Source organism: Panicum hallii, chromosome 8 (genome assembly GCF_002211085.1).
Source record: "Panicum hallii strain FIL2 chromosome 8, PHallii_v3.1, whole genome shotgun sequence".
Classification (NCBI taxonomy): Eukaryota; Viridiplantae; Streptophyta; class Magnoliopsida; order Poales; family Poaceae; genus Panicum; species Panicum hallii.
The window spans coordinates 39589694-39601841 of NC_038049.1; the positions used below are offsets into that span (position 1 = coordinate 39589694).

The window sequence follows — 12148 nt, forward strand, 5'->3', positions numbered from 1 at the left end:
AGGGAAAGGCTAAAATCCGTGTCAGCAGTAATCTAGGTAGGTCCAGAACTACCTTAAAATTTAGCCCAAACAAATTTTAGTACTTCGAATTTCTAGCCCAAGTCAAACAAATGGCCCAACCAGTGAATTCTAAGCCCAGTTCCGGCTCCTACGCGGTGATGGCTGACCTCCCGTCCGGCCCGCGACCGACCCTGACGGTCGAGCCTGGCACCTGCCCGCCTCTCCCCGACGGCCGCACTGCTCCGCTTCCGCCCTCCACCCATCGCCCGCCGCCCACCCTACCCTCCCCTACCCGGCTCCCCTCGCAGGGCGCCGCCTTGCCGCCCCTTCGCGCAGCGCGCCTGCGCCTTGCGCGGCCGGCGGCTCCACCCGCCGCGCGGCTGTGGCCTGCGGCTTGCCGGCCGCGTCTAGTCTGTTCGCTCGGTCCAGCCTGCGCCTTGCTGCGGCCGCCCGTCACCTTCCGCCGTCGTCGCCCACTGCAGCCCTCCACCCGTCGCCACTGGTTCGTACAATCGTACTGCTGCTCTTTCCCTTTGCTCCAATTGTAATCAGCAGTAGTGATTAATTGGTGTGTTGTTGTGTGTTACTAGAAAGTTTAGCTATGAAGAACGGAAACATTGCTCTAAAATTTTATGGCTAGTGCTTTGAAATTTTTTCTAGACCTACCCTAGTTTCAATTCCTGGATCCGCCACTGAACTACCTACTCCATAGTTCTTAAGCTCACGTGGCATATCCACATCAAAAGTCTGTATATATTAACATTAACGGAGTTTAAATATTAGGTTGTTTTGTTTATTTACTTCACGGCGTCCTTATTCGCAGGGTGACAAGTTGTAGTTTTTAATTTTTGGGGCGTTCTAATAGGTGCTCATATCATGTGAACCACGTTTGCCTGGAGGCATATAAATGAGCCGAGCGCTTAACCCTGCGCTAGTGCAGGAGCTTTCTTACATTAATTCTCTTTCATCCACATCAGTACCAAGCTGACGTGCCTCCGTTTGAACTAGTTAAGCTGTCTCTGTTGGAGGAGGCCTAAGCTACGCACTAGTTGGCTATTTGAACAACTTTAGCATAATATCTTGAAATGTGCATGTTCTGTATAAGGTTATCTTGACATGCTTTGATTTTTAAGCGTGCATCGCAAAGCACCATACTAAATTTTCGTGGTTCCCCAATTTAAATCGTGCCAAAATGAGGCGACATTATTCCAACATTCGAGATTTAGCACCAAACTCCTGAAGTAGTTCCCATGCTAGTGTTATAGTTCAAAATAGAACGCTACCACAATCGAGTGATTTGGAGGCTTCACGCACCATATTTTTGTTACACCGCTATTCATCACCACCACAGCCCTTGAGAACAACCATTTTCGCAAGGAGGTTTAGTCTTTTTTTTTTTCCTGATAGGTTCTGAATCAAGAAACTTGAAACCAGTCTTGTAAGACAACAAATTTTTTTTCAAAAGGATGTTTCTTTTTTGACACCATCCCCAGGTTTGCTCTATCAATCCCCAGGTTTTTCCTTCCCGGCTAGGAACTCCAATCCGCGCACCCACTTCGTCCAGTAGCCTGATTGTTGGAATTTCTTCTCTAGATTCTTGCTTCCTGTCAGGTTAACTGAGCTGTTGCTCGTAATTCTAGTTGCCACTTGCCGGTAGATGGTTATCCAGAAACCTGGAATTTCATGGGCATGGGTCGTTACCTAGCATGTTGTGATGGTTCACTGGCCTTGATGAGTGGATAGTATGGCAAGGGGAGTGCCTCATCTAACAAGCATGCAAAAATGAGTCAGGGTGGCATCACCTTTCTCGTGCAATTTTCCGCATCAAACAGTAGGCGAAAAGGACATTTTGAGTGTGGTAAGAAGTCTTAGGCATATGCAGAGAATGGGGGACTTGTGTAGTGATGTCCCCTTCTTACTGAACAACTATCAGCTTCTGTTATCCAAATTGCTATTGTAGACTCGAAAGAGTTCTTGGATTTTGTTTGCGGTTACAGGCAGATCTTTTACAGATTTTGTTTCTTACAGAAGAGCCTGCCACTCTCCTGCAGCAATATAGCACTGCTAGTGACTACCTTACTGGTAATTGTGACTTTGTGAGGTACTGACTTTCCTAGTTTTTAGGGCCAAAGTGTATCTCCACGGTGCACACTTTTGTGTCTTGACCAAGTGATGTAGAAAGCGATTTTTCTTCAGGGAATTTGCTAATCTCAGACAGGTTTGGATATTCCAATAAAATGTAAGCTTTTTTTCTTAACCAAACCAAAGCGTACGTAGACTGTTTTTGAACAATTTCTTTGGGAGCAAATCTTTGACCTTCATCATTTCTGTCTGCAGGTTAAACTTTTGTGATATCCTTCTCCGCTTAGCTGCATCACAAGGAGAATGGAAAGAAAAGCAGGCGGTGACGGCAAAGAAGCCATAAATGAGCAAGTAATCGCCAACACCTATGCCAGCATGCGCACGGAAATGAACCAGCTCTACACCAAGATCACGGAGCTGGAGATGGAGGTCAGCGAGCACTCCCTCGTGATTGGCGCGATCGAGCCGCTGGACCCCTCGAGGCGCTGCTACAGGATGATCGGCGGCGTCCTGGTGGAGAGGACCATCAAGGAGGCCCTGCCCGCGGTGAAGCGCAACAAGGAGGGCCTCGAGGAGGTGATCGCCCGCATGCGCGAGGCGCTGGAGAGGAAGAAGAAGGAGATCACCGAGTTCGAGCTTAAGTACAAGATCAGGATTCATAAGGCTGGCAACGATGCCGAGGAAGCCGGGAGGAAGGAAGGCACCGCGCAGGGAGTTCTTGTTGGTCCCGCTGGGCGGTAAAACCGAGCTGTAGAGACCTGCATGCTACGAGTTACTTTGCGGTGCCCAGATCGCTTCTTTGCTAGATGTGGAATGATCTCTCTGTGTGTTTTAGGGGTGATGTGCTTATGTAGAACCGACGATTTTGTGTAGAACCCGATATTATGCTTAGATGAGAACCTCATTGGGAGCTGAATAGTTGGCGGGCAAGTTGTGTCACCTAGCATCTGTTCTTCAGGTGTGTTTCTGATGGTGATGGAACATTTCAGATTTCACAAAACTTTTGAGTTCTGCAAGGGTGTTCGGTGTTCCTATAATCCTGCCTATTCAAACCTTGTGTTTGATTGAGAAAAAGCATAGTTACGGACAAATTGTGACATTATTTAACTGAATTTAAATATTTTGGGTTGAAACCGGCCGAAACCCCAAAAAATGCGAGCGGACGGTTCACCAGCACCGGGCATCCCAAAACCCCCGCAGACCTGAACACCCTAGAGAAGAGATGGCGAACCCGGGCGGCGGCGCCAAGGGTGGTGGGAGGAAGCGCAAGTTCCTCCCCCACGGGAAGCCGGTGCGGAAGGGGGCTACCCGCTCCGCCCCGGTGTGCAGGGCTTCTTCATCACCTGCAACGGCGGCCGCGAGCGCCAGGCCACCCGCGAGGCCCTGTCGCTCCTCAACTCCGTAAGCAACTCCCTACGACTCCTGCGCTTCACCATGCTTGGTCCTAGGCCGGCGTGTAGTGGCTTGCCCTTCTTAGGTCCGGGCGCGGGCGACACGCGCACGCTAGGTGTTTGTCGCATTACCCGCGCCAGCCCGGTCAGGTTGAGGGCACTGTGAGTTGCCGCGGACTCGTCGGCGGATTCCCTGCCGGCGTTCCTGCTAACGTGTACTTGCTGACGGCCTATTCGATTGCTTGGGCGTAGGCACTATGTGGTGATTGGTGTTCCTGTGGCGACACATTTCATGTGTTGGATGTCTTGCTGAGTTGCTGTCCGCATTTTAGTTTGGCTGGCTGAAAGCCCGAAATGAGGAAAGTGGATGTTGGAAATCGGTACCTTAGCTCCTGGAATTTTAGATTGTTTGTTGGTTGCAATTGGATACTCTGTTGTGGCACTAGTAGGGTGTTATGCGCACTTAACGAAAATGGCTATGCCTGGTTTATACAATAATAGGTGTAAGTTGTGCATTGTGATATAACTGCTGGCCACTATGCCTTGTTATGACAAGTTCTGTTACCACACTTCCTGTCCAGGGAAATGGCATCGCTTTTCTAGTTGCTTTGATTTGTACTATCAATCTTGCTAATATGCTTCTGGCTTATTATGCTGTGGACTCGGTTGTTGTTTCTGCAGTTCTACGAAGACATGGTGGATGGGAAAGGATCAGATGAGAAACCCAAAGGCATTCCTGACAAGCCACTGAACAAAAAGATAAAGTTTGAGGACTCTGATTCCTCAGATGATGAGGATGAAGACCATTCCGATGAGGAAGCTGACAATGGGAATGGGAATGGGAATGGGAATGATGTGGAGAAAGGTGAAACTGCTCCAGCCGAGCAGCAACAGGAGGTACTTAACACCTCTGTTCCTGCCAGTAAGGATGATGAGTAACAAGCAGACACCGCTGAACCAAAAGAAAAGAAGCAACGTGTGGAAGACCCTCCAGTTCCTGAACAGATAGAACAAAAGGAGTTCGCTGATGAACCAAAGGAGTCCGCTGATGAACCAAAGGAGTCCACTGATAAACCAAAAGAATCCACTGATAAACCAAAAGAGTCTAGTGAAAGAAACATTGATGATTTAATTGATGAGGACTTGAAAGAACCGGGAGACAGGAAAAAGGTATGTTTGCGTTCTGGTTGTAACTACAGTTTATGATATATGTTGCCATGCTCCACTCTGTTATGGACTAGTCCATATATGTTGCAGTTCAAGTATTCTCCTGCTTAGTAACCTTTTCTAGCTCAGTTTTGAATTTGAAATTTAGCTTGTGCAGGCTAAAATTGTTTCAGGCAAGAACCGACTTTGGAGGTTGATTACATTTGTATCTGACTACTCACTTGATACTAGATTCAATCTTGTTACAACATCACTTGGAGCTCATGTATAAGTAATTAAATACACTGCCTAAGCAATTTATTGCGGGCAAAAGATCTTGTAGGAAAACTTGGCTAATCAAATGGTAGAAATGTGTGCTGCACCACACTTTTTTAGCAACAATTTGTTTGGCTGAGGTGTTATCCAGGGTCTTACCTGCATGTGCATTTCATTTATTCAGTTCTATTTGGAAATCTTTCTGACAATTCCGAATATGCAAAACCAACACAAACCGACTAAACTTTATGTGTTGTTTTTATTCTAGAATGGTTTATGACATTGTATGCTAACTAATATGATGCCATTTTTTGTATTATGAACAGAGGCTCTTTGCAAGCCTTGAGTCAGGCTGCAATGGTTGCATATTCATTCAAATGCATAAAAGAGCAGACTTCCCTGGTCCAGTTGAAATTGTACAAAACATGATGTCATCAGCTGCATCAACTCGTAAACATATGTCAAGGTTCTGATATGGTGATATTGCAACCTATGTCCCTCTGTGATCATTAAGTCTCATACTTTAAGATGTAGTTTTTCTTTGCTGGCATGGATTGTTCAGTTGTTTTTGCGCTTAGAGACTCCCCTTTTGAATGCATACCAGATTTATTCTGCGAGTTTTGCCTGCGGAGGTGGCATGCTATGCATCTGAAGAGGAAATAACAAAAGCAATTAGTCCCCTCGTTGAAAAGTACTTTGCCATATGTATTGAGGGTACCCTCCAAGTCTCTGTACTCCATATATACTGTCCAAGGAGCTCAATGCAGTACATCCCACGCATTATACACAATCTTACATGGTATCACGAGACTACATGGTATCACGAGACTAGGTTACAAACCCTAGGCCTCCGCTTCCGCTGCCGCACGCCGCCCCTGGGGAGATCAATCTCTGCTGGGGGCAGCACCCTCGTAGGATGTGCGGCCAATGCATCTGATCCGCCGCACCGTCGTGGTCAAGTAGCAGCAGGGGACCTACCTCTTCCATCACCGCCAGGATCCTCCGCGATCGCCGCCGTCTTCGTCGCCCCTGTCGTGCGTCAGGCCTGACGGCCCCATCTACTCCTCCACCACCGCTGCCCTTGAGCGCGAGTGTGCGGCTGCGGTGGTGCACCGTGGGGGCGCCGAGCCACCACCCCACCATTGGGGGCTCCCGACGGCCGCGTGCTGCCTCTGGTTGCCGTTGGAGCTGCAGGGGCAGCGCGCCGGCTACACCGCCTGATGTCTTCGTCGCCTGGATGCGGCAACCCGCCTGGCCCCACTCCACCGCGCCGCTTCTCCGCCATCAGTGGCGGGCCGCCGCGTCGTGGGAGCTCCGCCTTTCCCTCGCCGGCTCTCTCCTCCACGCTGTCAGGCGCCATCCCCTTCGCCCTCAGCGCCGCTTTCGCCGCCGCCATGTGCGCGAGGACGCGGCTGCGAGGGCGGCTCATGGGGCCAGGAGGACGTCGCTCGGGCTGCACCCCGCCTGGTCGAGTTCGCTCGCGGACGTCGCCAGGATGAGGGATGCCTCTCTAAATACCAAGTACTGGAACACGGGGTTGGCGCAAACATAAGTGCTTTGCCTCTCTCTCCCTTTGTGTCCATTGACCGACGGGCGGATGAAGATAAGGTTGGGGGGCATCACTAGGTGCACCCCGAAATTGTACCCGCGGGCCTGTTGTTGCTGTTGCGTCGCCTTGCCTTTCGTCGTCGCTTCATCGTCACCACTCCTGAGGATAAGGTTGTTGTTGCGCGCCCTCAAAAGCTGCAGCATCGACGCTCGTGATCAAGCCACCACCGGTGTCGTCGCCTTTAAAGGTGGTGGCGCCACCCATGCTGCTGATCGTCGTCATGTTGGTCTCCGGTCCGACTTCACGCCTACTGCCATTTTTGAGCGGACACTGCCGCCGATGTTGCTGAAGCAAGATGCACGAGCGCTTTTCAGCTGCCTTGTTTACCATCGCCATCCGCCGCTTACCTTCCTGCATCTATTCTCGGCAAGAAGTTGCTGATTTTGTGTACTCGCATGCCTCTGTTGACGCTTCAGACCTGCGCCCTCCTCCACAGCTTCGACCACCTCGAACTTGGCTACTTCAGCACTAAAGGGCTATCATCTGCATGAGCTACTCCAGTCGAAGCATTCACACCGGCGTTCCGACTGCGGGGGATGACTACATTGTTCTCGTGTCTGTCCGTTCGTGTTGCTACCGCTACGACTGGGGGGGATGTTAGAGTATATTTGGTAGGTTAGGATATGTAATCCTGGACTGCCATATGTATTGCGGAGGTGCCTTACCCCCCAAGTCTCTGTACTCCATATATACCGTCCAAGAGGCTCAATGCAATACATCCAACGCATTATACACAATCTTACATTTCTATTCATAGAAGATGTCTAATGTAGTTGTTTCAAGAATGAATTATCAGGTTCCAACTATTTTTACTGCCAACTGGCTACTGTTTATGTTCATGTCCTAGCATCAATTGTTTTGTTCATTGTATTAAAAAAATTAGGTCAAGACAGATTTTGGACTTTGAATGATATAGTTTAGCCCATGGTAGCTGGATCTGAAATTTGGAGGAAAGTTATTTTACTTTTCCTAGTACTGATGATCGACTTTTGTGGAGTTTGTTAGATCATGTCTCCATGTTTATGAATGGCGTATTAAGTGCACTTTTCATTTTGCTGTGGCAATGCCACTAAGATAAGTTGGATTTGGTGCAGTAAATCAGTTTATAAATGTCATGAATCCTTAAATATGCATTACCTGGCAATATTTTTCTGTGCTTTCTCAGCCAAGGAAGTACATAAAACATGACCACAAACTGTAGCTCCCATACTGCATCTTTTCTGGACAAGTATTTGTTCTCTTTAACTCAGCTTTAATCTTGCAGTTTGCAGTGTTATACGAAGCAAGGTCAAACACAGGAATTGATAGAATGAAAATTATAAATGCAGTAGCGAAATCTGTACCACAACCTCACAAAGTTGACCTGAAAAACCCGGACAAAACTATTGTTGTCCAGATTGCGAAGGTAAATGCTTTTATTTGCAGTACAGTTGGAGTGATACATTATGCCTCTTTTCTAGTGCTAGAGGCTGCGGTGATGTGCAGGTAGTAACAGAGGGATGAATCCTCCATCAAATAAAAAGAAATGCCATGTCAAATTCGCCGTGCCGGCGGTAGGTTTCTGCTGGCGGATCAGGACAGGATCGGAGCTGTCCGAGTGTCTGACCATCCGTGCGGACCAATTAATCAGGCGGCAGCATGGCCGTCCGCCGAACCGAAATCCTTGACTTTCAGTAAAGAAGAGAAAACGACCGCAGAAAGGATCGACAATTTAATGAATGGCTGGTTCGTCCTTATGAAAGATCATCGCTTCTCCCCAACAAAAAAGAAAAAGATCATCGCTTCTCAGTTCTCAACCTTTTTAGATTCCAGGTTCAACGTATAGAACCTTGCACAAAGACTTATTCAACCTCCAAAAAAGTTCAGAAAAAACAGCAGCAAAGATAGATTACACCTTTGGCGAGCCTGTGTGGACATCACCTCTTTCTATCACCTTAAAAATCTCAGGACTCAAATCAAGGACGCGGAAAGATGAACCAACCGGCAACTACTAACCACCCGTGGTCGCAATCCATCATCGTACAACTCTAGATCTATGCTGACAAAGGTTGTTGCGCTGTGAAGCATTGAAGATTTCGGGGTGGCTTTTCAACGACCTCGCAGCTGGGCTTTTCAACGACCTTGCAGCAGATTTAAGTCGGTCCAGATGTTGCCTGGAAGGTTTTGACACCCAAAGGCTACTACTTCTCCGACTCTGATGAGGTCAGCTGCCTTAGGTTGAACTTTGCGAGCTCTTTGTATCTTTCGACGACTCCAATCATGCACATGGTCTGCTCAAGTTTCAAACAAAGATAGTCCATCAAAACTTGAACTGCAATCAGCTTCAAGAAAACTCATGATAGCACGTAGATATGACTAGATGAACTATGCAGAACAGAATAATTAAGAAAGCAAGAAGATAGTATTAGAATGGGCCACGAATAAATTATGTACCATGTGCACTTGGAAACATGTGTTGGCAAGACATTCGGTTCAGGAGATACAAGTTTGTCAGTTTGTATTAAAATTTGGTCATTGCCTGTAGTGATAAAGGAGCTTACTTGTCATATGCATGCCCACATACGCGTGCTATATAAATGGCAGTGCTGCTTGCAACATACTGATCAAAAGGAGCGTTTGGTCAGTTCTAAATGACAAACTCACTCTGCCATCCTCAACATTTTCAGTAAGAATGGTTACACATTACATTAATTTTGGAGCAACCATGACAACAGTTCTTGTATAGTTTTTTATCAGATTGAGCTGAGTGCATTAAATGGGATCTAAGTGGGACTACTACAACTAAATAAGATGTTACCGAGCAACTAATCCATAATGTTAGTCCTTTAGCATTAACCTGCCATACAACGCTTTAACTGTCCATGTATTTGACAGTCAAAGTCAGATTTTGACATTTGCAGAAAAAATGTTGGAGCTTAGTCTAATCACAATGGGGGTTTCATGTCCATGTTTCCAAGAATGCCACGTCAACTTTGTAGAAGGATGAAACATCCTCTCTTAATAGAGAGTTTCATCTCACTATTTCATATGCCAACATACTACTTAAATGCTGCAAATAAATAACCAATAGGATTTACTCAATTGTGTGAAGATGAAACAAAACACTCTCAATGGAGGTTTCACACGGTTTCCAAGTTCTTGGAAATGGGTTAACATAGTTTCATCCTCATGAAACTCCATGAAACTCTTACTTCTTAAATGATGTGCCATGTCATCCAAATTGCTGATGTGGCAGACTAATTAATACCATGAAACACCCCATGAAACTTCCATTGTGAATAGCCTTAGCATGCATTCCAGAATAAAGTGCTCTCATTAAATTATATGATATGATTAGGTCAGAATCTTTAAACTTTGACCTGCCCAAGGTCCATTTGTACTGGTGCCCTGCACCCTCTCCTTCACGGCTATACCGGTCGCCTTTTTAAAAAGAGAAGAGGCTACAAATGGCCAGTAGGGTCTGAACTCGGTACAATCATGTGCAGCTAAAACAAGGGCGCTAAAAAACATACCTAGGGACCTTGTACACCCCACCCCACCCCGCCCCCCTACACACCCCACACACAAAATAATCTAATGCAGCCAGGTATTTCCAAGAAAATATTTTCAGAACTCAAATAAAATCTGCGCCAAAGAAAATTATGCTAGAAAAGGACGAAAGGCAATATTTGAAATTCAAAAATTAATGAGACATCCTAATAAAACATGAGGTGAAACGAGTAGCTGCAGAACATCAGGAGCTCAGGAGGAATGAGGCCGGACGGCAACCAGTTCCACCGCGGCGGCTGCGACGGCCGGCCGGTAGGAATTCATGGCCGCCGGGCTGACGTGCTGGTCCACGTATGGTTAGGCAGCCAACAACGCTGCTTGGCTGCTTGGCGTGCTGCAAGCCTTGCATTTCGCCGGCACGGCACACCGTGTTTGAAGGGGTTCCGTTGCGGTCTGTCTAAGGTCAAAAGTCTGACCTAAACCGAAACCAGATAAAGCTGACTGTGTTTGTGTTTATGCTCTTCCACCATTCAAATATAACAAGTCATATTTTGTTCAGAAAGCGTCGGATTTTGTAATTGTAATCAACACTTTATGCTCTTCCACCATTCAAATAACAAGGCATTTTATTTGTTTATTGAACGTGATGCATGTTGGGAGCGGTAGTGATGAGAATGATAGAGTCAAGTGACACGCACCCTCAAGCTGCCAAACAAGTTCAAAGCACCAGCTATGATTTTTTTTATCTTAGAAAAATACTTTTAACTCTTTGTATTTAAGGCAGTGTTTTTTTCATGCATTGCTAGTCAAATTGTTATATACTCCCTCCATCCTGTAATGTAAGGCATCCTTGCATTTTCATGACAGATTAAGAAGATGAAGAAATGACACATATATCCCTATTTAATGTCTTGTTTGGTCTGTAATTTTAATGATTTTATGGCCGGCTTTCCAAAACACCTAGGATGCTTTATATTTGAGTATAAATTTTAAAACCTTTAATGTGTTGTATTTCAGGATGGAGGGAGTACAGTTATTGTTGTCGGTAACAAACCGGCAACCCAAGCCGTGAAGAGGAAATACGGTTAGGGTTAAAACTTCATCAACTGATTATTCACGCAGGCTCTGTAATTTAGAGTATACTCCTGTAGCTGAAGATGATCGATGTCTTGGGTAGCTGAGCTGAACCATCAAACCAGTCGATATCATCATAAACATTTAGATCTATTTTTCAGTTAAGATGCGTGTATGTCAACCGAGCACGATTTAATCGGTTATAAGTTTCTTGTAGTGGAACACACCAATCCGAATACGATACGTAGGTTATAAAACATCTCAGTTTTGATAGGTTGGCATCAGATTAGAAGCCGGCGGCGGGCCGTCGTGTTAGTGAGCTTGCAAAGATTAGGTAACCGGAGTATAATAAAGTGCGTACCGTTACCGGGTAGCTCTCGTAATCAGCCGACGGATCGAATCCCCCGTATCTCCTGCCCGTCGTCTTCTGCGTCGCCTTCGGCCTGAGCACGGGCGAACGAGAATCAGTCGGCACGCGTCCCTATCCGTTTTAAATTATTAGGTGTTTTAATTTTTTTAATTATAAGTTTTGCTATGCATATAAAAAATATATAAATATATGCATAGTAAAAATTATATAAATTAAAATGAGTAATAATTTGAAATGGAGGGACACTGGCGGAGGCTCCTTGGGAGCATAGTGGGCTCGGGCCTCCCTTATCCTGGATAAATTTTCAAAGGATCTACGTACCAACAATTTATGTTTGAAGCATATAACTACATGACGCGCTCATGCATAAAGGATTGTTGCCTATATTTGTTGGATTGATCTCCCAGAGACCCACTCGGACCCCAACGGGTCCGATGGGCCTCCTGTCTCACGCGCTCTGATCGGGGGCGCTCCAGCCCGTTGGTAGCTGGTGAGCTCCCGTCGCACTGCGCTATAAAGAGGAGGTGGGGGCCAGCGGCACATGTCACGAGGATCACCGTGCCTCCGCCACCCCACCCATAGACCTAAATCCTAGCCGATCTAGTGGAAGCGCAGCAGCGGCGGGAAGACTCACCACCGCCGTCATCGACTCCGTCGTCTCGTCTCCGCATTTCCCCGTGGCGACCCGGAGGATGCCGAGACCTACACCGA

The 12148-nt window shown here is 46.7% G+C and overlaps 1 protein-coding gene and 1 pseudogene across 3 annotated transcripts; both read left to right on the top strand.

Moving 5' to 3' along the window:
- Nucleotides 1-202: 202 nt before the first annotated feature.
- On the top strand, nucleotides 203-3021 carry LOC112903519 (probable prefoldin subunit 2). Of its 3 annotated transcripts, none has more exons than XM_025972786.1 (3): nucleotides 203-502; nucleotides 2125-2218; nucleotides 2338-3021. In XM_025972786.1, exon 3 carries the CDS (start codon nucleotides 2386-2388, stop codon nucleotides 2821-2823), a length of 438 nt encoding a protein of 145 aa, XP_025828571.1. In that variant the 5' UTR covers nucleotides 203-502; nucleotides 2125-2218; nucleotides 2338-2385; the 3' UTR covers nucleotides 2824-3021. The 3 variants fall into 3 exon arrangements, with proteins under 3 accessions (XP_025828571.1, XP_025828568.1, XP_025828569.1); XM_025972783.1 differs by having other exon boundaries at nucleotides 204-502; nucleotides 2125-2239; XM_025972784.1 differs by lacking the exon at nucleotides 2125-2218 and having other exon boundaries at nucleotides 204-502.
- A 283-nt stretch (nucleotides 3022-3304) lies between these two features.
- On the top strand, nucleotides 3305-6020 carry LOC112903804 (annotated as a pseudogene).
- Nucleotides 6021-12148: the final 6128 nt, after the last annotated feature.

What these genes read in the sequence shown, in the direction of transcription:
- LOC112903519 (XM_025972786.1), top strand. Translation starts at nt 2,386, where the DNA reads ATGGAAAGAAAAGCAGGCGGTGACGGCAAAGAAGCCATAAATGAGCAA.